This window comes from Tasmannia lanceolata, unplaced genomic scaffold (assembly GCF_043159265.1).
Source record: "Tasmannia lanceolata isolate RefF3 unplaced genomic scaffold, GAP_Taslan_0.1 ptg000003l, whole genome shotgun sequence".
Classification (NCBI taxonomy): Eukaryota; Viridiplantae; Streptophyta; class Magnoliopsida; order Canellales; family Winteraceae; genus Tasmannia; species Tasmannia lanceolata.
The window spans coordinates 12,464,757-12,491,319 of record NW_027518680.1 but is presented as its reverse complement, the minus strand read 5'-3'; the positions used below and the strand labels follow the sequence as shown (position 1 = coordinate 12,491,319).

Below are 26,563 nucleotides of genomic sequence, written 5' to 3'. Positions count from 1 at the left end.
TCTTTTTTTTTACACAATACATTTATCAAATATGAATATGCAATACAAAATGAATTAATGAATCAACTATAGATTGTGGTTTCCAACTCGGCAACATTTGAGAAACCCCCAAAACGGCAAAACTCATAAAAAACATACAATATCAATATATATTACTATATTAGTTGGGTTACGGGTTGGGTCGGGTCGGGTTGCCCATACCCCTACCCAACCCAACCCAACCCAACCCCACCCGATTTTCGGTCGGGTTGACAATTCCAAACCCGAACCCGAACCCAAACCCAACCCAACCCGGAAAAGTTCAACCCAACCCACCCCAAAAATCGGGTTGAACCCGTCGGGTTCGGGTTGACCCAACCCAAGTTGCACCCCTAGACTTTAATGCTTTTTAACGTCAATTGATTCACACTTATGCTTCATTTGGTTTCTAGTAAAAAACAAAAATCCAATATTTTTGTGAAAAAAGGGAAGTGGATATCAGCATTACCTTGGAAGTCTCCCATGTAATTTTCGAGAGAATGGTGTTCTCTTTCTTTCTTTTCCCTCTCTCCACTCATTATGACACCCTTGTCTAATAAATGCTTGTGCATTCTCTTTTCTCCTCAATTTCTTTCACAAAAATTCAATGGAATTTTTTTTGACTTGCAACCAAAACAAAGCCAAAGTGGTGCGGATTATCCTACAGTGGGTGCGAATTTATTGTTGCCGCTAAACTAAATGACACTCCTAGGACTTTCTCTAGTATCAAATAGCAAAGACATAATAGGCAACGGAGTCTGAAAGAAATTTCTCTTCCAAAAACCCAAAGAAAGAAGGGGGGCGGTGACAGACGCAAATCTCTTCTTCTTCGTCTCAGCTTCTCCGCTGCGGTTTTTCATTTTTCGCCCCCTCAAAAGCAAACGAAGGTATTTTTCATTTTCGCTATCTCCAATTTCTTAATGCCGTACTTTTTTCCTTGATTTTTAAATTTCTCATTTCTAGGGTTTTAGATCATTTCATCGATATTAGGGTTTTTAATCTCCATTCCATGATCTGCTTCGTTTATGCAGATTCTGCTTTGTTTTTGCACGATTTAGGGTTTATATTGAGGTTTCCAGGCAAATAATTTTTTTGCCTTATTGTCTTATTTCCATTTTTCATGGATTTTCTGCGTTTGATTTATCTTGATTATCCTTCTCAGTGTCGTTTGGTTATTTGGCACATGTAAATTTGGATAATTGAGTTAGGGTTTGTCTTCCTTGTGTTGGATTTTGGTGCTCTCGATTCCGGTTTCTGTCATTTTTGGGTTTATTTGAGGTTTTTGGGATGGTAGGATTCGATTTTTGGCAATTTTTGTGGGTGATCTGTGATCTGTGATCTGAAGCGGGAGAAACCTGTATTTTATGATTAGACTAGAAATGTATTCCAAATGCCACTACTATGGTATATGCTCCCAAGTGCACACACCGTAGTATGGTGTAAGTCCTCAATGTATCACATACATTTAATCTCATCCGTCCAACCGATAAAATCCAAGACCCAGATTCTCTAAGAATCCTTAAATATGATTCACTACCATATTTTGATAATGGCACAACTCACATTGTTCTACACTTACTTTGGTGTGTTGATGGCATCAAGATTATTGTAACAGCAATAGGAAGCTAATATAAATAGAAAATTGCCCACCATCCTCTCACTGAGGTTGCAGCTCTCTCATCGTTTCCTACACCAGAAAGGAAGAAGTTGATTTTTCTGACGATAAGTTTTTTTTTGGTTTTGTATTGTAGGACTTAATTTAGGTAGGCATATGGCATCAAGATTGCTACAACTGCAGTCCAAGGCTGGTCAAGCCAAGCAGTTTGTGGCTAAGCATGGAACAGGTTACTATAAGCAGTTGTTAGAGCAGAACAAGCAGTACATCCAGGAACCACCTACTGTTGAGAAATGCAACCTATTGGCCAAGCAACTATTTTACACTCGTCTTGCCAGGTTTGTATTTCCTTCAAAGCAGTGGTTTGCTTTCACGGCTGATTGTACTAGACTCATCACCCATAACCGAACATCTTGTATCTTTCTGTTTGCATTCTCTGTGGTAGTTATGTTTTCATACTGCAATTTTGATGTGTCGAGTGTAGGTTTAGTATAGCCTGATATGTTTTGTAGTTCCCTCTTTCCTCCATTTACAGTTTCAGGAATATTTGGTACTCTTATCTTCTCAATTCCCTATAAAATTTAATTGGTCGCCAAACACGTGATCTGAGTTACGTCCGTATCTTCCTCTTTGGTCATGCCACTTGCCGTTCATGGCTGTCAACTGAAATGCCAAACACGTGATCTGAGATACGTCCGTATCTTCCTCTTTGGTCATGCCACTTGCCGTTCATGGCTGTCAACTGAAATTTTGGAAGTTAGGGTTTTACTATTGTTCCATGATTTCTTTTATCTATTTCTACTCGTTGTTTGCAGATTAACTTCTCCTGGAATTTTCTATAGTTGCAACATTTATTTCTAGTTAATGTGAGTGTTCTGTCGATAGGGTTCAGGTTGGTAGCTAGAATATTAGTTGTTGTGTACCTTAATGCATGGATGTGGAGTGTGCATCTGGTTTTCAAGGTATTGTTGAAAGAAGCTTCTTCCGTATATGTATATTATACCCTAATTTTTTTTATCTGTATATTATACCCTACTTTTGTGACAGAGCCTGGCAATTGCTCCTTGGTCATTTAATTTTTATTCTTGGCACCTGAGTGCTTCTAATGTGGTCTACAAACTGGTGAATTAATTCTGTAGTCATTTACAATTCCCTTCAGAACCTAATTTAGCCATTCAAGATATATATCATCCTCTGCCAGTTTCTTGTCTAATCCGACGAAGTATAAGTTATCCAATTTCTTGCTGGGAACTGCAACTTAATTTAGAAATTGTCCAAGTCCGTAGCTATGTACTAATACATCTTATGTTTATCTCATAGTAAGCTTGTGCTGCACTCTTTGAGGGTTCATTCTCCTGTCAGACCCCATCCTCGACATGTATATGTCAAGAAACAAATTGTAATTTCTCACTCTGCTGGAGCTGTTACTGAAACCAGAACAAAGGTACACAGGCAGTTCCGGAAGTTAGGAGAAAGGGGAGTCCAAACATCGATCTAGCCGTGCCGGAACTAGAAGAGGTCGATTCCCAAGAGGAAGGAATAAAAAATCCTCAAGATACACCCTCAGAGGAGCAGTAGCTTAAATCTGCGGTATTGAAGTCCATCTCTGATTTTAATAGAGGCACATGAGGGACATTAGCAGGAGGCTTTACTTGAAATCAATCCATGCTGGAATCTTGGCTAAGGAGATCGACCGGGAGTCAAGGAAGGGTGTTGGTCCACCATATTGATTGGTTTGAAGTCCTGATCATCCCTCCGAGACAATCAAATGTTGAGGATGTCAAGAATGTTAGGATTAACATGGAAGGTTCCCCCTTCATAGAGATGGAGATTCGGTATTTGAAGTTCATGGGTCTGTTATCCGCATCCATGGTTTTAAATTTCCCCAAAATGAACGGAATATTTCCATTTCCATCCCCATCGAAACGAAATGTACATGAATTCCTTCCATGTCATTATTTCCATCAAATTCCCGAAATTCACAACCGAAATGGTCGGAACGACAAAAAAAATGCAAAAATGTTATGATTTGCATTTCATTAACGCAGATAATGTATCTGGTAGGCAACATCATTGAACTGCATAACAAAGTAACTGTATCATATGCTTGAGATGTCATATCGGCACAGGACCAACACATGTCACCAGACGTTCGATGTGATTAAGCCATTATAAATGACTTGCTTATGTGTTGGTTTCTAAATATGTATTTGTGCTTATTCTTATTCTAGGATTTTATGTTTCCATATGTTTCCGTGATTTTACAAGATTTCCACCAAAACCGAAATGTTTCCGTTTTCGTGCTGACTGAAACCGAATCTGAAATTTAAAACCTTGTCTGCCTCGTGGTGGTCTCTGAGAGGATTGCCGCCACATGCATGGTTTGTGGAGAATTTTCTTGTCATTGGAAGTAAGATAGGTAGGGTTTTGGCTCTACGGATGGCGCCTGCTAGTCGGGGAGAGGGTACTCGGAAGGGAGAATCCTTCTCATGACATCCTTGGAAGCGCCAGTAGAGACGAGTTCCGGTTTCCATTAATGACACAATGCACTGGTTCTTGGTTCAGAAAGAGTGCTCCATCCCACCACGAACAGAAGTAAGGGAGGTCGAGGAGGTGGCCCTGCGACTATTTCGGAACAGGGAGGATTGCAGAAGGAGCTGCCCGGAGATGATGACAGTGCAAAGTAGCGGAGAGGCGCATGACAGTGATGCTTTTGAAATTCAAACTGAAATGATATCATGCGCCTCTAGCACCTGTCCTCAATAATGATAGGTGGCCTTCATGCAGAGCACTTGCTACATGAAGAGCCATTTGCTGCAGGTTTGAGTGGGGCAGGTGCCGATTTCACTCAACAGACACGTGGCGGTATCTATTTGAAGACAACAACTTAAAGAGACATCGCCAGGCTCCAGGTTCCCCCCAAAGCTACGAGTGTGGTTGGTGTCTAGATCAGGATCACGCATATTGAATCTATCTGTAACGAGCCTGGCCATTGCTCTTAATATCCCGGACATGGCTGAGGGGGACCGACAGTATCGGTGACAGTGGGAGACTTGGCTTCCATCTCGATTCCACTTTCAAAGGAGAACATATGTCAGAGTCTATGTCCGGGTCGAAATCAAGATCCTAATGCAGAAATGTAACATCTTGGTTATCCGGGGATCAGAGAATATCTTAGGTATGCAGCATTTACTTTTGGGTTTTCTGAATGATTGTCTTCTTTCTCTTGTGACATGCAGGGTACATGTCGCGACAAAACCCTGAATATTGAAGAGATCCAATTTCTTAGAGAAAGAAATTAAGGATCCAAACCCTTTTATGCTTGAGATCATGCATTCAGAACTAAGAATTCGAATCGAGGTGGAGGGGAGTAAGGATTTGGAGGGGGAGAAAAGGGACATTAATAGCAGTATGGAGGTGGGCCTGATGAGGAAGAAATCCGCCCCGGTTGGCATGACAAGTGTCACGGACCTTTGGTTTGGGAGCGAGTTCCGGACTTGCGTTGTCTCACGACAAGCAAGTATGCCTAACAACGTTACGAGGGGCAAACAATAACACTATGCCAAAAGGACTACAACTCCAAAGGGGCCTTGATCACCCGTTGACTATAATGGAATCCCTGCTAGGATATGTACTAGCAATGCACCGCTCAATGGCCAATCAAGCTTTCAGGGTAAAGAGCTTTAGCAACCTACTCACTTAGCCCGGAGTGCCCACCAAAGGTGCTCTTAGCTACTATTCCTGAAGAATTTACATGACATTGATGGCCTAAAATACCAACTGCGTCACTACTACAACAGATAGACTGACACTACTGCTTATTACATTGATAGACCAAGTCACAGGCCATAGGCCATGATGCCAAGTGAACATCGCTGGACGAAATGCCCCCGTGACACTCCCTCACCCAATTACGTCCATGCCCTTATAGACATTGCGTCCATGTAGGCATGTGCTTCATCTTCCGTGAGGTGGAGCTTTTCCTTGGGTTCCCAGCTGGCTTCTGATTATGGTAGGCCTTTCCACTTGACGGGTACTTCATTGTTGGCCTTCGAGAACTTCCCCGTGGCATGATGCGTTCAACCATGATGCCCTCAACTTCACGTGTGAAGGAAGTTGCATGCGGTTCCTCACGAACTGATGTGTTTCTGGTGCTGTACATGATGGATCCTTAGCCAGGAAGGGAGTTGGACCCGGAAGGAGTATTTTCCAACTCGTCCAAGGTTGGGAAGGGGGCCCTCATATTTGTGAACCAAGCCCCTTTGTACTTTGTGGGTGAATTTGAGTTGGCTTGGGTTGAGCTTGACTAGCACTAAGTTGCCAACTTTGAAGTTCTCTGGCCTTCTATTTTGATCAGCCCACTTCTTCATCCTTCTAGATGCTTTCTCCAAGTAAGCTCTGGCAATGTCTGCATTTGTGTGCCACTCTTTGGTCATATGGCAGGCAGGGGGGCTGCTCCCTGTATAGCCAACCGTGATGGAATGAGGCGTAAAAGGTTGTCGATCGGTAGCTAGCTCGAATGGGCTCTGGTGAGATGCAGAACTTCTTTGCAAATTGTAGCAAAACTGGGCCACATCAAGCAAGTGGACCCAATTCCTTTGATTAGCACTAACAAATTGCCTTAGATACTCTTCAAGGAGGGCATTGATTCTTTCTGTCTGTCCATTTGCTTGAGGGTGTAGACTGGTAGAGAAGTTCAATTTTGTCCTCAACAACTTAAGAACTTCGGCTCACAAGCGGCATGTAAACCTTGAGGCTTTATCATTGACAATGTTTCACGACACGACTAAAGAGTTCCATTGGCTTATCTCTTTCCACCTTATCTTGTTGGCATATGAGGCATGTTCGGACGTATTATTCCACATCATCACTCATTCTGGGCCAGTAATAGTTGCGTTCCAACAAGGCAAGGGTGCGGTGAATTCCGGGATGCCCAGCCCACATCGTATCATGGCATTCCCCGAGAAGCTCCTTCCTTAGGTCTCACGTGCGCGAGATGTATAATCGACTTCGCTTTGTGATTAGGAGCCCCTCTTGGACCGAGAAGCGTCTCGTTTTTCCTTCCTTCACAAGTGGCATTAAGGCTTGGGCAAAGGGGTCTTTCTCAAGCCCTTCGCGAATGCAGTCATGTAGGTTGCTTTTTAATTGGCACACAAAGGCTTGTTCTTCTAGTTTCATCGTGGCCAACTCTGCCTTTCGTCTTAGGGTGTCTGCAACTTGATTAGATCAGCATGGCTTGTACTCACTACCATTTCGAATTCTGCCAAGAAATTTTGCCAACGGGGCTGTCTTGGTGATAGCTTTCTTTGGGTATGGAAATAGCTTGTGGCCACATTGTCTGTCTTCACCACAAACTTGGAGCCAAGAAGGTAGTGCCTCTAGACCTGCAAGCAGTGCACTATAACTGTCATCTCCTTTTCTTGCACAGTGTACCTTCGTTCTGTATCATTGAGTTTGCGGCTTTCATAAGCAATGGGGTGCCTGTCCTGCATGATAACACTCCCAATAGCATAATCGGGGGCATCAGTATGGACCTCAAAGGGTAAGGCATGGTTTGGCAACTGAAACACTGGTTCCTCCATTACAACACTCTACAAGTCTTTAAAGGCTTTGTCGCACCTTTTGGACCATGACCAAGGGCGGTCCTTCTTCAGTAGATCTGTCAAGGGCGAGGCTCGACTATAATACCCGGATATGAACCCGCGATTATAGTTGACAAGCACAAGAAAAGATCTAAGTTCTCCCACCTTGGTTGGGACTTGCCAGTCTTCAATTGCACGGACTTTCATGCTGCCCATGCGAATTTCTCCCCCACCAATATCATGACCGAGAAACATGATTCGTTCTTGAGCAAAGGAACACTTCTCCAGTTTCGCATAGAGCTGGTTGCTTCGGAGTACATCAAAAACTTTCTTCAAGTGCCCAACATGCTCTTCAAAGGTGTTATTGTACACCACGATGTCATCAAGATATACTACCACAAACTTGTCTAAGGAAATTTCGTCAATTTCGGCGAAATTTGGAAAAATATATTAATTTTTTATTCCCTTTCCAAATTTCAGCCGAAATTACCGAAATTTCGGCCCAAAAAATCGACATTTCGAGTGTCTTTACTGAATTTCGGCCAAAATTTCTTGATTTCGACTGAAATTTTGGTTTCGGCTAGGCCCGAAATTTATGCTGAAACCGAAATTTCAAACCATGCTTGTCACACAAGTTGTTCTGGGCTCGTCTCCCTCGGTGATCCTCACTTGGTAATAGGCGGGTCGTAGGTCTAGCTTAGAAAACCACCTTGCTCCTCCTAATTGGTCGAACATATCTGCAATAAGGGGGATGGGATATTTATCCTTAATAGTTAGCTTGTTGAGGGCTTGCACTGCCTGAGACTACCGTCGTGCTTCTTCTGAAATAGCACAGGGGCACCATAGGGTGCTTTTGACGGTCGGAGAAATCCCACTTCAAGAGGTCTAGTTGGCTCTTGAGTTTTGTTAACTCCGGTGGAGCCATTCTATAAGTGGCACGAGCTGGTGGTATGATACCAGGTTCCAACTCAATCTTGTGGTCAGCTGCCCTCCTCGGGGGCAATGTTTTGGGCAGTTTCTCTGGCATGACATCTGCATATTCGCCCAGCACTTGTCGAGTGCTGCTAGGAATGGGACTCTCCCCGCCAGTGTGTCTCCCATATTCAAGGTTACCAAGAAAGTGACTTGCCCTCTCTTAAGGCCCCTCTTCAACTAAAGGGCTGGTAAGTGCTCGACGCCTTGCTTCTCCTGTCTAACTGTAGAAACCATGCAAGGGCCTTCTCTCCAGACATGCACAAAGAATTGAGGTAGGGCATTGGTGCCGTGGCCTGATTCAGGAATTCTATCCCCAATATAACATGAAAGATGTCCAAGGGTGCTGCTATGAGATTGGTCGTTCCGGACCAATGCCCCAATTTAATTGGTGCGTCCCTCGCCACACTAGTGACAAGACGTGCTGCGGAGTTTACCTTCTTCAACTTGCTGCCATCTTTCTCAAGCTTTTACTCTAAGCGCCTTGCCTCCCTCTCAGAGACAAAGTTGTGTGTGGTACCTGTGTCGATCATAGCTCGAGTCGTCTTTCCAGTGACACATGCCTCCACGTACATCAATCCCTTGGAGGGAATGTTCTCGGTGTTTTGTCCCTTGATAGCACTGCACAGGCTTAGGACAGTCATCTGGGATTCTACCTCACCCTCTTCTTCCTTGGTCTCCTCTCCTTCACTTTGAACTTGTAGTGAAGGCGTCGTGGTTAAAAGAGCATTGAGAGCTTGTTTCTTTGGGCAATCTCTTACCCAATGGTTCCCTTTGCATATGAAACATGGGTATGGTGGTGGGCCAGTAGGGCTAGATGCCTCATTGTACCTTCTTGGTCCTTCTATGGGATAAGGCCTCCTATCGCTCCATCGGTTCTTCCTCTTAAAGCTGTTAGAGGGTTTGTTCGTGTAGTTGGGAGGCTTGTCAATCGTCTCCTTTCTCTTATTGGCGGCATCATCCTCCACACAATCTAGTAGTTTTTCTGTTGCAGTCATTGCTTCAACAAAATTCTGAACTCCCCTTCTCTGAAGCTCTGTTTGAGCCCAGGGTTTTAGTCCTTGTAGGAATTGAAAGAGCTTATCCTCCTCCGACATGCTCTTTATATCGAGCATAAGAGCTGAAAATTGCTTTATTGAATCTCTAATTATCCCTGTTTGTTGGAGGTGTCTTAGTTTCTTTCGAGCAAGAAGCTCTACATTTGCGTACATAAACTGGGCTTTAAGTTCTCACTTTAGGTCTTCCCAACTATTGATAGTGCATCGTCCTGCTTCAATATCTTTGTAGTGGGTTCGCCACCACAATTGGCTTTGTCGCTGAGGTTCATACCGGCAGTAATGACTTTGGCATCCTCAACAAGGCGTGCGTGTTGCTCTGAAGAATTGCTTCATGTCGAATAAGAAGTTTGTAGTTCCTTTGCATCATGGGCACCTGTGAAACATTTGGGTTCAGGTACTCGCAAATTGCTTCCGTTTCTATCATTGTGGCCCCCTGTGCCGTTACCGAGGGCTTTCATGAGTAGATTCACTTGGACAATGAGAGTCTCAACCTGCGCCTGTAGACTCTATCGTGCCTCTGGTCTCATCACCAAGGCTTTCAGCCATCTCGGTGTCGATGAACTGTTGTTGCTCTACCTCTGTTAACCTTTCTTCGATTCTTGTAAGCCGCTCCCTAGTGGAGGGTACTGGTGTAGGTTCTTTGACAGAGTTAAGTTCTGCATGAACCCGACTTGATTCTGCAGGAAGTGGCTAGGTACTGCGTCCCCCAGTTTTGCCCATCACATGGGTGGCTTGCTTCTATTGCGAACAGAAACTAACACTCTGAAACCAACTGTCACGGACCTTTGGTTTGGGGGCGAGGTCCGTGCGGCACTTGCGTTGTCTCACGACAAGCAAGTAAGCCTAGCAATGTTGTGAGGGTCAAACAATAGGACTATGCCAAAAGGACTACACCTCCTAAGGGGCCCCGATCATCCGTTGACTAGAATGGAATCTGTGATAGGATATGCACTAGCAATGCACCACTAGATGGCCAACCAAGCTTTCAGGGTAAAAAGCTTTAGCAACCTACTCACTTAGCCAGGAGTGCCCACTAAAGGTGCTCTTACCTACTACCCTTGAAGAATTTACATGACATTGATGGCCCAAAATACCAACTGCGTCCCTAATACAACATATACATTGACACTACTACTACTTATTACTAGGACTGTCAATCGAGCCGAGCTTGGGTGGGCCTGAGGTGCTCAAGCTCAGCCCATGTCTATACAACGGGCTACGAGCCGAGTTCGGGCTTGACTAAATTAGAAAATTTGCTTGCCCAAACTCAGCCCAAACTCCACAACGGGCTTCGAGCCGAGTTCGGGCTTGCCCATCACCTCTTATTTTCTGCACGAGAAAAGACTATAAGGCATGCACAGAGTAAGGAGACCAGGTACCAGCATGCTTGCCGCTTGGAACTGATAGCATTAACCGTGTATTTGTGCCTTGCATGCTTGTCGCTTGGGAATGACTAAACTAGAGAGCCAGAGAGAGGCAACTGCTTTGGAAGATGAACAACTGTAAATGATTCGTTGGGACTCATTTAAAGATCATCTTAAAGGGTGATCCTTGGGCTACCTCTATTCTGTTAATGTTTAAGGAAAGGACCTATTTAATTAATATCTACTGTTATTTTTAAGGGCATAAAAAATCCTGAAAAATTATATAGTAAATATATTATCGGGCCCGGGCCCATAATGGGCTGGACGACCATTGATCAAGCTCAGCCCAAATTAGAGTTCGGGCTTCAACTTTTGACCAAGCTTGGTTTGGCTTGTTCTCGTTTTAATTATGGGCGGGCATTAAGCGGGCCGAACGGGCGGGCTTCGAGCTTGCCCATCCCGATTGACAGTCCTACTTATTACATTGATAGACCAAGTCATGGGCCATAGGCCATGCGAACAGCACTGGACGAAATGGCCCCATGTCACAAGGCCCGAAAGATCTGATTGAAATTTTTGTAAATCGCATGATGTAAACAACATGATCTTGGCATTAGCCTACACGGGCATATAGAGGAGAGCCTCAGGGGTCTGTTGAGACAGGCATAATTCAGGGAATGCCACGTGAAGGAGCAATCAAATTTAGCTAGCTTGGAGGCAACTAGAAAGATGTTAAGATAATTGGTTAGGCTGTAATCAGGGATCAATTATGGCGGGGCGATGCAAATAAACCTCATATTGAACGGAAAAGAACTAGGTAGAAGAAGCAGATCTAGGGTGAGAGGTTCTTGTCAATGCCGGTCTCCATGAAGATTCTATCTTGGAACGTAAATGGGTTGAGCTCCCTGGAGAAAAAGGCCAACAACAAAGAGCTGGTTAAGAAACACAAACCGGAAATTCTATATCTCCAATAAACAAAGATGACAGATATGAATAGGGCCGATATTCAAGGACTCGGCATTCGATCTAAATGGGATTTCGTTACATTGGACACAGAGGGTACACAACATGGGGGGTAAGCTGGAGATGTCTGAAACTTTCATCGGAAGATTCTCGGTGTCGATAGCAATAAAAAATTTGGCCGGTTACTTAAAGTGGACTTTTTTAGTTGTATATGGTCCATTAGTCAGTGAGGAAAGATGCCACTTATGGGAGGAATTAGAGGAAGTAAGAGGTACATGTTCTAACCCGTGGTGCATCGGGGGCGATTTCATTGAAATCATGTCAATAGAGGAGAGGGTAAGGTGCAGAAGATCCAATCTAAACATGATAGCCTTTGTCGATTTCATTGGTAGACATGAGCTGATCGATTTGCCATTGCTGGGAGTGAAATTCACATGGGTGAGGAACTCTAGCCGAAGCAGGATCCACTGGTTCATTATATGTCCTCAATGGTTATCTGTGCTTCCAGAGGTTTGCCAGAAAGCTCTCCCTCACACTTTATCATATCATTGTCTTCTCCTCCTTGATCGTAGATTAGAGTCCTGGGGTCCCATGTTGTTCCGGTTCAAGATTGCATGGGGAATCTCCCAAGATGGAGGAAAGATTGGGAGAGTGGTGGTCAGAATTGAAGGTGTCTAGATCCGTGGATGTGGTGATATGGTCGAAGCTCCGGTTTGTTAAGAAGTTAAAGGAATGGAATTTTGAAAGATAAAGGGTGGAAACAGAAAGGAAAATGCGGTTGATATCAAGAATTAAGGAAATAGCTATGGCAGAGGAAGAAGGGTTAGTATGGAGGAAGTGGAAGGGATGTAGAGCCTAAACAAGAGTTTAACCGGTCGGTGCTGTGGGAAGAAATATCACGGAGGCCATTAAAAAAAAGGAATTATCATGATTCATGAGGCAAAAATCAAGAGTAAGATGGTTAAAAGAGGGTGAAAAAAATACGGAGTACTTTCACGGTCTCACAAGTGCGAGGAGGCGAGGAAATCAGATTAGAATGTTGCAGTTGAATGGGTCGACCATGGATAATAAGGATGAAATAACGAAAGAAATAGTGGAGTTTTATAGAAGGCTATATTCATCATAACAGATCATTCGTCCTATCCGTGAGGAGGTGGAGTTTAGTTGCCTGGGAGAGGAGGATAGCAGAAGTTTAGAGAAACCATTCTCTGGAAAGGGATAAGGTCCCGGGCCCGATGGGTTTTGGCTTGCATTCTTGCGAAGCTGTTGGGAGTTTGTCAGGGAGGTCATATTAAAATTCTTTAGAGAGTTCTATGAAGGTTTGGAGTTAAATAAAGGAACAGGTGCAGCCTTTATAACTTTGATCCCTGAAGTGAAAAGCAGCCTCAAACGTAGCCGACTTCACCCCTATTAGCCTGGTTGGATGCCTATACAAGGTGCTAGCTAAAGTCCTGGCAGACCGTTTCAAACTGACATCATGGTGGCTGAACCAGTTGATACTATGCCTTACACTTGCGAGGACTTGGGTAGACCACAGAAGCCAAATGATTACCCTACTGGCAAGACCGAGCATATCTTCGATCACTTACTCAAAAGCAAGTAGTTTAAGTTAAGTTGTCAGAGGACGACATCATTCCTTCTCCCGATGACCACTTTATATTTTTTTGTAAGGCGCCCCTTCCACTTCATACGATAAAGTGTTATCAAACCATAGCCATGTGTTATAATACCCCTTCCACTTTATACGAATGAAGTATGTTGTTATAACACAACGTAGGGTGTATCAAACCATATCCATGTCTTGTAACACCCTATCTTCTTCCACTTTATACCACGATGGTCTTTGTAATAACGTGGCGTTAAGTGCATCAAACCGTAATCACGTGTTGTGCATTGCTCTCAAATAGATGTTGGTAACATGACGTTGATGTTGGCAGTTACAATCAAACGGTTATGTTATAACATGGGACCTTGGAAGACTGGGTTTGGCCATTGTCATCAAACCATAGCCACTCGTTATCATACCTGTTCCACTTTATACGATGAAGTATGTTGTTATAACACAATGTAGGGTGTATCAAACCATAGACATGTGTTATTGTTGAACTCGAAATTTTACAAAAAAAAAGAAGAGAAGAGAGTGACTACACGTTATGTTATGTTCGTAAAATAGAGGGATATTCACAAAATATATACTTTTAGTAAAAAATAGAAAATTCCTAAATTCACTAAAGTTGAAACTTTCGCGAGAATCACCCACGTTAAAAAAAGAGAGGGTATGTAACTTCTCATAAAAAAGGTAAGTTAAAATCATGGAACCAAAAGATATGAGTGAGGTGGCTTTCGCAACGGCTCCAAAAAAGAGAAAGTGGAGATCGTTAAATTAAATATAAGGGATGAGTTGTCAGTAATCAACTACTCTAAGAGATCTCTATAAATAGAAGAAAGGTCTTTTTGAGAAGGGATCCTGATCCAATCCTGGCGAGAAAAAAGCGACGCACATGGATCGGATCATCTGGGGAGAAAAAGCTACGCGAAAGGAGAATCAGAAGAAAGAGAAGGAGAAATGTGAGAAAAGATTTGGCTAACAGTTTCTGTTTTTTCTTCTTTCTTTTGCAGATTTTCTTCGGGGAAGAAGACCTTTCTCTTTCATGAGAAGGATGAAGAAAATCCCTTTAGAGCCTCTTCTAGGGACTTTCTAAAGGTCCATTTTGGATCTCTTCCGGTAGAAAGATGATAAAGGCGGCGGTTTCCCTCCAAAAGATAAAGATGGAGGTTTCCCCAAAAGAAAGAAGACATTTCTCTCATGAGAAGGATGAAGAAAATCCCTTTAGAGCCTCTTCCAATGACTTTCTAAAGGTCCCTTTAGGATCTATTCCTAGAGACTCCCTAAAGGGAGAATACCTTTCTCTTCCGAGAGAAATATGATAAAGATGGCAGTTTCCCTGTAAAAGATAAAGACGACGGTTTCCCCAAAAGAAAGAAGACCTTTATCTTTCATGAGAAGGATGAAGAAAAGCCCTTTAGAGTCTCTATTCGAGGGACTTTCTATAGGTCCCTTTATGATCTCTTCCCAAAGACTCCCTAAAGGGAGAAGACCGTTCTTTTCCGGGAGAAAGATGATAAAGACGGCGGTTTCCTCCCAAAAGATACAGACGGCGGTTTCCTCCCAAAAGATACAGACGGCGGTTTCCAAAATGAAAGAAGACATTTCTCCTTCGGGAGAAAGAAGAAAATCCCTTTAGAATCTATTTTTAAAGACTCTATAAAGGTCTCTTTAGGATCTCTTCCCAGAGGCTCCCTAAAGGGAGATGACCTTTTTCCTCTAGGAGAAAAGATGACTCCCCAAAAATTTGAAGAAAGTTTGGGAAGATGAAGCCCCAAAGATAAAGAAATTTCATCCGAAAAGATTTGTAAACAAAAATCAGATCTTTTTGAGAAATGTAATTAACGGCTAATAAAGCCGGAAGTGTGCGATCTCTACCAAAATTAATAAAACCTCTTCTTGCAAGAGGGAAATTTGATCCCAATATCTTTTCTGTGTGATTCTCTTTTTCATGCATGTGAAATTTTTTGCGAACAAATTTTTGGCATGCTCGGTGGGACACACTTCTCTCATCTTGAAGTCAAAGAGGTTCCCGAATTAAAAGTTCTTTATACATCCATAAAACTGGTTATATCACATCCCTTGAATCATCAACGCAAACTATGCAACCCGCATAAAAATAATTTCAGAATGCTAGATATGGCGGGAAAAAAAAACTTCACAATATTGCATATGGTGGGGGCAAACTTCAATACTCCACGAAGGGTTGAGCAAACTTCACGACGCCGCGAAGGATGGAGCAAACTTCACAACGCCACAAATGGTGGAGAAAGCTTCACAATATTGAATAATGGCGGAGAAAGCTTCACAATATTGCATATTGTGGAGAAAACATTACGACTCCGTGTAATGTGGGAATAACTTCGCAACGCGACATATGGTGGGGAAAACTTCACAACGCCGCATATTGTAAAAAAAAACTTCACAAGGCCTAAGATGGAGAGGCAAACTTCGTTGTGTCGCGTATGGTGGAGCAAACTTGCACAATGCCGAATATGGTGGGGCTGTCAACTCTTGAAAAATTGATGTGCCCAAAATATGTGGAGATTTCATCTACTTATTTTGCAAGGAATTCTCATCCTGCGCAATCCGAAAAGAAAAAAAGAGAGAACAAGATAACATTTGAAGTAGTTTGATTGGAATATCTCAAGTACTGTCACAATAGAGATAGATCATATTTCAACATGACTTCTTCCAAGACACCAAAGCTGTAAAAAAAAAAGAATGCAAAGTGCTAGAAAAAGAACAAATCCAACAAAGAAATAGAGATAGAAATTTCAAGGAATAGCCAATACATGGGCTCACTCACTTGTAACATGGCTAAGAAGGCTCTTCTAAATGACTCACTGAAAGAGGATTTTGTTGAGAAGGTTTAGAATGTTAGATCTTCCGTTTCACAAAATCCGGTGAGAGAAAATCTATTATACGGAGATCAGGAAATATTTCATCATGGAGGACAATTTTCCAAATCCGCCATAATTCCTTAAATTTCTAGTCTGGTGAGATCAAAGGTGTTCTCACAAATTTATTGTGCCCGCAGAAATTGCATATTGCAAAAAGAGAACAAAATGAGTCCTGTAAGCGGTGGCATGCCAAAAAGTGGTGCATTCCCATACTGCTTCACCATTATTGGTAAGGGACATAAAACGCGCATCTCTACATGTGTTTGAAAGATCCAAAGTTGATCATAAACCAACTTTTGAATGTGCATAAGGAAACATAAAGTAATCCCTTCATAATACAATACCCTGGGGCCAAACGCTCGAGTCGATGAATTAGCCAAATTAGCCGCATGAACCACTTCCATCTTATTACTGCTTTCTTCAACGTGAAAATTCCACAATCGGTACAAGTTTTCAACCAATTGAAAATGGAACTTCTGATGGGAATTCTTCTTGCTACCATGCGTTTTCCTTTATAAAGGCCCGAGCGGGAGGCCACCACATGAGTTCAACGGTGATCATCTCTAAATTCAACAATCACTCCTAATCTTCAAGTCAGCTCTGCGTTTGACACAATTTCAGAACTCCAGTTTGGTTGAATGTAGGAGCCTATTTTCAGCACGAGAGAAAAAGGGAACAAAACTGTAACTTTCTCGTTGCTCTTGATACCAAATTAGCACCTAGTACAGGTCGTGCATTTTTGGTGGAGATAGAAAATATGAAATTTCAAAGACAAGTTTGATTCGTGTTGGACAGAAGAACAAAGGTTGTTCGATCGACAAGGCATGTGAAGGATGAAACACTATATGTCACAACACCCAGCTCTAGAAAGATCTCCTCTACTGAGCGAAATAAGAGTAGGCACTTGTCAAAACTTAAAAAAAAAGCCTGCTAGGCTGAAGACCAGAAAGGGTAGCCTAGGCAAAATTAGGGCTATTGTCCGCTTAGTTGAAAACCTGAAAGGGCGACTTAGGAAAAATTTGCAGAGAGAACAACTATGGAACAAAGGCCAATCAAAACATTGGCATGAATCACTAATTCATCCAATGGGATTTTCTAAAGACGTCGTTCTTTCTAGTTGACAAAAAGCACAATTGAAGTCAAATCTGGTAGTTAGGGTGTCCCCGGGATTCATTAAGACAAAAATGCTTCAAGAGTGTGCCCATTCAATCTGACATGCCTGTGCTCAGCTCCACCAATGCTTTAAAAAAACAAACAAACAAACAAAATGGGTGTCAAACATGGATTGTTTATGCATCATCAAGAAAAAACAGTAAATCAACTAGGATTTAAGCTTGACTCAAAGTTATGATAAAATTTGCAAATCTCATTGGAAGGGTTTCACCAGCCAAAGGTGTGGCACAGTTAACCCCGAGAAAGGGATCCCCTACCAAAGAAAGGCACAATTCAACCCCAAGAATGGGATCCCCTACCGAAAAGCGGCACAGTTCGCCCCAAGAAAAAGCTCCCCTTGCTGAAAAATAGCTCAGCTCGCGACAGAGGACTCCCCTACTGAAAAATCGGCGCAGCTCACTCCAGAGGAATTCCCTGCCGAAAAGGGGCATAGCTCGCCCCAAGAAATGCCTTTAGCTCTTTAGCTCCCCTTGCCGAAAAATGGCTCAGCTCGCCCTGGAGGACTCCCCTACTAATAGTGGCTTAGTTCGCCTTGGAGGACTCCCCTGCCTAAAATCGGCGCAGCACGCCCTAGAGGACTTCTTTGCCGAAAAATCAGCACAGCTCGTCCCAGAGGGCTCCCTTGCCAATGCGGTGTGGCACCCATCGAAAGAAAAAATTAGAGCAACTCGTCCCCGAGGACTCCCCTACCGAAAAATCAGCGTAGCTTGCCCCTGAGGGCTCCCCTGCCGGTGTGGTATGGCACTCGTGGAAAGGCCTCACAAAGTCTGTCCATCATCTGTAATTAAAGATCACCTGCAAATTTGATGGCTGCTGAAAAGCCGTTGCGCACCTGACAATCTATACTAATAAGGGCTATTAGGGGGGGATGCCCTATTAGTAAAGGTTTTGAAGCAAGCGCCCCCCCCCCCCCCCCACCCACCCTATATTATCACGCCCTATTAGTATATTATTAGTAAGGGAAGTTGGCAAGTTGCGTATGACTTCTGCTTTTGTGGTACGCGTTCCTTCTCATGATTGTTCTTGTACTATACGACTATTTGTTTGGATTTGAACCGATTCTTGGGCTTGGCTTTCAAGCCAGTGTTCTGTTGGAGAGGAGCGTTTCGCACTCCTCGTTGCTTCTCCTTAGCTTCCTTTGTTTTCCCCTTGCTCGCGCTAGGAGCAAGGATACCCGTTTATAATGAGAGTACTAGCTTAAGTCATTACTCGCGGTTGGCTGGCTGGTGTTTACACTAAGTAGATAGTAGGCACAGGTCCGCTAGGAGCTCATCAAACTGAACTTGTAGAGTGAGACCTGTGCTCGATATGGTTTATTTCATTGCTCTCTCTCTCGGTATGCTTCACCACATGCCTGTGATCTCTTTCTAGTTCACCTCCTTCGGACCCTTGGCTTCGCTGCTTTCTTCTGCTTGTCTTCGTGCCTTGGCTTCTCACCATCACTAACCCCTAAATAGGCTAGAGCAAGACCTAATTGAAAATGGATCGAATTTTTTTGATTGTGTCATAAAGACCCTCATGTCCGCGTCCCAATCGACCACTGGGAGGAGTATTGCCTCTAAAAGATCTTTCATACTGTGAGTTCTATACATATGACCAGCAACGAGAAAAAAGTGCAATAGCTAAATGACGATGAACTATATCGGTAAGCCATCAACTTTACGTTTGTGGATGGAATCCCCCGAGAAGGGTTAGAATGGCAGTTCCCGCTCCTTGGGAGGTACCAAATAAGTGACTTAAGGCAAATCTGCTTGTTTTGTGAAAAAAAGATCTCCGACAAAATTGTTGTGGCCACAACTTCTCCAAAAGATGAAGGGAAATGATCTATTCGCCCGGCACAGAAAAAGAAAAAAAAGGGATCAACTGATATGATAAATTAAACATGCTTCGTATGCTGCTCAAAATATTCCAGTTTGTCAAATCGAAAAGCCTTATATAGTTTCATTAAGATAGATTTTTGAAGATGGAAGGGCAAGACACTTATAATCAAGTTGATATTTTCGTTGCCTGATGTTGGTTTAGGTACGGAAACTATTGCAAGTATCGATGGCTGGAACAATCATAAACTGAATACTCTCTTGATTCTGTCAAAATCAGATTACTTATATGACTTATGAAGGCTCAGATATTGAAAAGTGCCAATCTAAGTCACCCCCATCTTCCGCAAGAGCCAATCATGCAATTTAATATCAAAATAGAAGTCATAATTGTCGGGACTTGCCCTGGATACATCGCCCAAATCATGTGATTCAATCCCTTTCAGACAGTTCAACGACTTAGACCACCCAGATTGGTTGATAATAAGGCAGATTGGTTGATAATAAGGCATGAAGCATCAACCAGAGTAGTTTCTGTACAGAAATGAATAACCAGAGCAAGTCACAGGTTGACATGAAAAATGAAGAGTTAATGGACAACTCGAATCATCAAAGATGGCCAGTGCGCTAGATTTGTTTGGTAAGAGGTATGAAAAGAATATAATACAGCTGATGTGGTGAGAAGAGATTGATCACAAGAGAACTTGTTAAACCATTCTTTTGATGGGTATAGTCTGTCCCAGTGAGATCTTATTGATCCATTAAAAGAAACTCTAAAAAGAAAGTTATGACAAACATGCATCTGATTACTCTCAATGGATGTGCTAAAATGGTGCAATTGCAGGTGGTCCTAAATCAAGTGCTAGTGATAAATTTCTTGGTGATACAGACATGCCCTACTACAGGGGAAGACACCTTATCTAAAAAGAGCAGTTCCTTTTGTGTTCGGTGTTGTAAACAACTAAAGGTCGGTGGGGAGAGAGAGACCTTCAACATTTTCATCTCTAGGGTGATAAGGTAACTAACAACCCTAAGTTACACAATGAGATGGACTTCTCCCCAAGTAATTTATCTTCTATGAAACCATGCTTGGAAACAAGAGCAAACAGAAAGAAAAGTTGCTGATGTTGAAAAGCAGTTAGAAATCAGGTCTTTGATCTAGGAAGGATATTCTGATCCCACCAAATATATGTGGTCATTAAAGAACTGGGTATCTCTTTTCGTCACTGTCAATCCACAATCATATGATGGTCGGTATCTTGATTGTGAACCCAGGCAAGGTTTTAAATTTCGGCTTCGGTACCGATTTCGGACCCCACCGAAATCCGAAATTTCGGACCATGGACCCAGGCAGGCTAAGGTAATAGCGGCAGTCCTCTTTCTCATTTCCCATTGTCGGACGCTGTTGGCAGAATATGGATATCATATAAAACCCTTTTACAGAGTTTTAAGGCTTGAAAGGAGAGAAATAAGTGAATGGTGGGTAAGGAGGGAGTGTGGAGATCAGCCCTTTTTTATAATCGTAAAGTATAAATTACATGTGTATATTATAAGCAGAATAAACTATGGCACGTGAATTCTTTGCAAATAATAATAACCACGTCAGATGTTTCCCACCATGCTTATGGTGAAATTTCTAGAAGGTAAGACATTAACAAAGGCAAAGGAAGCTGGGGTATTGGGAATAGGAAAACTGAGACTACGGAACAAATCTTTATTAGGCAAATGGCTGTGGAGGTATGGGAATGAAAAGAGAGCACTCTGGCAACGAGTGGTGGGATCCAAATATGGCTCAGAGTGGGGAGATTGGAATGTAAAAACTCTGACATCTGGAAAGGGATCAGGCAGTTGGAGATAGACATGCTCGACTAAAGAAGAATTTGACAGAGTGCTGCTACGGAGCAGGTAAAGGAACAAATGTGTGATTCTGGCTAGATCTTAGGAGCGGCAAAACATTGCCGAGTGTGGAATTCTCGAAACTTAAAAATTGCAGTAAAACCAGAAGCAACGGTGGAGGACTACCTACACAGACAAGGGTCGTCCGGGAAAGGTTTTTGGGACATTCGAATGCGGAGGGACCTTAAAGAGCCAGAAATACAGGACTTTCAAAGACTCCTAACGCAGTTGAATTCCAAATACTGTTCGGTTTTCAATACAGACAAAAGAATATGGACTCCTGAATCTAATGGTGAGTTTATGGCAAAATCCTTCTTTAAGATTTTAAATGACGGACAGACTACTGCTAAACGTCGCATTTGGAAATCACTTGTGCCTCCAAGGGTGGTTGCCTTTGGCTGGACGCTGGTGCACATAACGATCAATACTTGTGATTGTCTGAAAACAATACATATTAGCTTAGCAAGTATATGCTTTCTCTGTCAACAAGAAGAGGAAACGTTTGATCATCTGATGCTGCACTTCCCTTACTCTTACCGACTATGGTCGAGAGCATTTGGTGCGTTTGGTATGTGCTGGGTTTGTCCTGGCTCAATTAGCTCACTACTGACTAACTGGCAGAGAGGCCCCTTCGGTGATACCGGTCGGGTACTTTGGTCCACTTTCCCCTTGGCCATTGTCTAGAATGGAATATCTGGAAAGAACGAAATAGACGGATCTTCGAAGAAAAGTGTAAGTCATCTGGGTGACTAACGACGAACATCAAGGTAGAAATAATTTCATGGGCCAACGTCAAAAAGGTAGAAACAATTTCAATTTTTTTTTTCCTTGTTTTATGATCATGCTTGTGGGAAATTGAACATTAAGATGTGATGGCATCACATGCATGGGTCATTTCAAATCTCACGTGTTAGTGCACACTGCCAACTTTTGATTAGTAAATTAAGAAACTATATGGTAGAAGCTTGTTGATGCACATGTTGTTATTTCATGTAGTCTATGTTGCATGGATTCTTTGCCCCCCTATGCCGAATCCGTGTCGACACGTCTCCACATGCGAATCGGACATGGATTCATGTGCGTAGCTGTTCCCGCACGAATCCTGTTTTTTTCGGGCGAATCCGATTCATCATTGTCTCTTTTCCGCACGAATCCTATTTTTTTGGGCAAATCCGATTCATCATTCTCTTCTAAAATGCGAATCTTGTATATTTTACCTTTAAATGTGTTTTCTTAACTTTTTTTTATATGAAAGCACATCAAATACTCTTTTAATAAAAACCCAAGTGCCTCGACCCTCGAACATCGACCCCTTCCTCCTTCGACTCTCTTAATACAAAACTCGCAACAACCCTCTACCCTTGAATTCTTTATATATATATATATATATATATATATATATATATATATATATATATAGAGAGAGAGAGAGAGAGAGAGAGAGAGAGAGAGAGAGAGAGAGAGAGAGAGAGAACGGTTCCTACACATGTGTAGATAAGTTATCTACACACTAGCTTAAAATACAGTGGGGGCCACATTATTTGGGTGATCCAAACCATTCATTTTTAAGGTCCTCACATAGATAGGGTGTCCACAAAGAATCAGATCCATAGGATCATCCTAACCATTCGAACTGTGGAGGCAAAAAATGGACTAATTTGTGAAGGTTTAAAGACATCCATTTTACCTCCACAAATCGTAGGGTTGGGATGATCCTATGGATCTAATTTTTTGTAGACATCCTATCTATGTGAGGGCCTTTAAAATGGATGGCTTGGATCACCCAAACAATGTGGGCCCCCACTGTATTTTAAGCTAGTGTGTAGATAACTCTCTACACATATGTGTAGGAACCGTTTTCTCATATATATATATATATGTAAATTTTTAATTTTGAAAATTTTATTTTATTTAAAAATTACCGAATTCGAATCCTACTTTTAGGGACTTGCCGAATCCAAGACCTTGAATCCGTGTCGGATCCCGACAAGCGTAAAATTTGTTTTAAGGCCTTTTTACGTCAAAAGAAACGGAGTTTTGAGGGATTTCTTTGTAAAGAATTTTCCTCCTTTTAAAGGCTCGTCTTCCTTTTTTTAGAAGTAATTTTTTTCCCTTCTGTTTTTGGTTCAGTTCAAGTGAAACGGAGTGCTTCTTTCAATAGAAGCCTTTGGTTGTAACAGTCGTCATTAAGCCGCGCTTCTCCAATTTGGTACTACCTTTCGTACTAGCTTCGTCTTCCCTTGAAATCTTATTATATTTTTTTTGGCTTTTTTTTGTTCTTTTCCTCGCTATTCTTTTCCGACATAAAAGACCCCATATTCTTTAAATCACTCTTTGGTTGAAAGTATTTTGACTATTTTCTAATATACGGATGGGCAGGAATCAAGATGCTCTTTTTATCATGTTGGAATATGCAAGAAGTCATGGAAATTGGAATGTTAGTAATGGTTTTCCTGAATTGGCCTCTGGTTATTTTATTTTATTTTTGAAAAATGACATAATATATATGAATCATGCAGAAACTACATAAGGTAGGGACCAGGAGTCCCTCTATGCTTTACAACGTATGGAACCCAGGGGATCACCACTTGGGCATAAGAGAAGAACAACCAAAATTTCCTTTAGTCCTTTCGTAATCATCCCATCCTTCGAATTAGAACCTTCTAAAACTACCACCACCCAAAAATCAAAACACCCCTTTTCCAAGAGCCCTGAAAAACCTTGCGACACGCTGATATATCGAAATACTGTACAATCTTCCAATGAGGATCTTGAATGAACTCCCCTTTAGGATGAGCATTTTTGTAATTCTAGCAAGAGTCGCTCGGATGCAAAGACCTCCTCATCTGATACGATAGCCAAGAGCTCCTCATCATTTGGATCCTTTTCCGTGCATGCCCTTTTCCGTTTTATCATAACCTCCAGCATCTGAATCCCAGTGGCCTTATCTGCTTCCCATCGTAGAAGCCTCAGATTCTTTTCGTCCGCCAAGTACTTGTTAAAAAAGGGGTGCTTATGCACAGGCGAATGGGCTTCTTTAACATTGTGCGACCCTCTTATGCTAAAGAAGACTTCCAGCCTCCTAATGGTTGCCTCTTTGAATAGTTTCCATTGCCTCTTCAGGAAGTCCCTAATGACTTATCTCGGCTTACTATTATTCCCAATCTGGGCTAATAGCTGGATCACTAATATCTGGAATGCTGTCTCGTCCAAGGGAAGTGAAGGCAAGGGAAGGAACCAAGTGATCGAGACATACTGAATCCGATGAACTCGATACCACTATTCTGTAGAGTGAAAAGAAAGTTGATTAGTGATTGAATCGGTCACAGCTATTATTAGTAACTGGGAGTGAAGGGATAGAGAGATTGGGGGAAGGCGTTGGTGATGCCTCTTTGAATAGTTTCCATTGCCTCTCCAGGAATTGGCGGTTATATTCCATCTCTACCGTTTTTATCTCCCTTCTAGTGGATCTCCATGTGTGCTCTGTTAATTAAATTGTTTTAAGATCATCGCTTCATGCAACTTACACCTAAAATTGCTATATCCATCCCCCAACAATAAACTGAGGTTCCACATGAAATTTCAAGCCTTCTTTCATCTTGACTGAGATGGGGCAAATTTAGTTTTGAAACAGCAGATTTTTGTGCATATTGAGCTGATTTACCTACTTTTTGCAGCATTCCTGGACGTTGCGAGTCGTTCTGGAAAGAAGTGGATTATGTTAAGCATTTGTGGAGGAACAGGCAGGAACTGAAGGTGGAGAATGCTGGCATAGCCGCACTGTTCGGGCTGGAATGCTATGCGTGGTTCTGTGCGGGTGAGATTGTGGGAAGAGGTTTCACATTTACAGGCTACTATGTATGAGCGTGGTTGTGGCTTTTGATGGGGTGATTTTGAGTCACTGACCTCATTCTACATGCAAAATTTTGTTTCCCGCTAAAAAAAAATTGATGCTGCTAAGTTCAGCTGGACAAAGTATCTTTAGCCTCAATAATCTGCGGGCTTTTCTTTTTCTTTTGCTCCCGATTTGATAAACGCAACCCCTTTTCATTTTATTAGATATTGCTGCTACTTTGTGAACAAGGTTTTAGCTTTGAAATGGCTTTATAGCTGTACTCTTCTAAACCATAGCTTCACCACTCTAGAAACTCTACTCTTAGTCCCTGTTTTGACTGCAGGAAAAACATTTCTCGTTGAGGATTTTCATGATCCCTTCACACCCACCCTACACTATCAATTCTGTTCCTCACCTGCTCATCTTTTAGAACTGGCCCAACAACTATTCCATGAAATAATTTTTCATGTTAGATAGTATAATCCTTATGGCCAATTTGTGTGTGCAAACTCACATCATATCTTTTACAACATTGTTTACTCACAAAATTGCATCCAAAATGCAAGCGGGTTTGCGTGCTAAAGTCCAGGGGAATGATGCTGCGATAAATCTTATAGGAGAAGCACATGAAATTATGGCTCTTGTGAGATGATCACGATTGATCGTAAGAAAATAGCAGCAGTCCACATTCTTGTGTGTGTTTTTGCATTTTATCAAAACCTAGATCAGTTATTTTCACAAGAAATCAGTATCAGATTGAGGCCAGGGTTCACATTTGTGGGGAAATGTTCATATATTAGTTTCGAGGTTTGAGTTGGAAAAGTTTGATAGGAAGAATAACTTCGATCTTGATTAGGAAGTTTGTGATTCGAGGGATGCGTGCAGATGATGTGTTTTATAACGCTTTCATATATGATATTGACATAAGGGTTGTTAGGCAACATGGTAGCGACACTGCCTATGAATAAAGAATCCATTGAAACAAAAATGGTATCTTAATTCAGACTAAACGAAACGAAATAGAATGGAACAAACTAGTACAAATCAGATTTCATACTGCCCATTGAGGATGAGACTATATAATTCTACTCTTCGATTTGAGCTAGGGTTAGGATCATCATATGAGTCCCATTTTAGGTCACAACCTATCTAGGTGGGGACCAAAAAATGAATCTTTTAGTTCGTTCATTCATTCATGTGGGCCCACTATGCTATTAGGCTGCACGAGGTGGTCTAAACTGAAGGGAGCCCTTGCAAAAAAGAGGTGAAAGGGCTCTCCTATTGGCTACACATCACCCCTCAGAGCCCTATTGGCTACACATCACCCCTCATGAGGGTGATGTGTAGCCAATAGGAGAGCCCTTTCACCTCTTTTTTGCAAGGGCTCCCTTAGTCTAGAATTCATCTAATAATAATGGAAGTCTAAATATGACAGATTCAGCTATGATGACATGGCTCCTCTCTTGGAAAAGATAAGCCGCAAAATGGCATTGTGAAAAGAGGAATCATAAATGCACTAGAGGTGGTGCCCAGGAGGCGAATACATCACTTCCCTTGCAGAGACCACATGAGATTTAAGTGTTTTGCCCGTGATCTAAAAGCTTCGACTCAAAATACTTTACACTTTGGCCCTGTATGTTTTAAATTTCGAATCCAAGACTCATTATTGGACTCGAACTTGCCTTTAAGTCTGAGTCCAATAATCAGTTTTGGACTCGAAATAAATTCTCTAAAATTCAAAACAACCAAGGCCTTAAAAGT

At 42.2% G+C, this 26,563-nt stretch overlaps 1 protein-coding gene across 1 annotated transcript; it reads left to right on the top strand.

The window, feature by feature from the left end:
- The first annotated feature begins 745 nt into the window (after positions 1-745).
- Positions 746-25,050, top strand: LOC143861300 (uncharacterized). Its single transcript, XM_077372237.1, has 3 exons — positions 746-905; positions 1,770-1,971; positions 24,645-25,050. The coding sequence occupies exons 2-3, from the start codon at positions 1,790-1,792 to the stop codon at positions 24,829-24,831; spliced, it is 369 nt and encodes a 122-aa protein (XP_077228352.1). The 5' UTR covers positions 746-905; positions 1,770-1,789; the 3' UTR covers positions 24,832-25,050.
- The last annotated feature ends 1,513 nt before the right edge of the window (positions 25,051-26,563 follow it).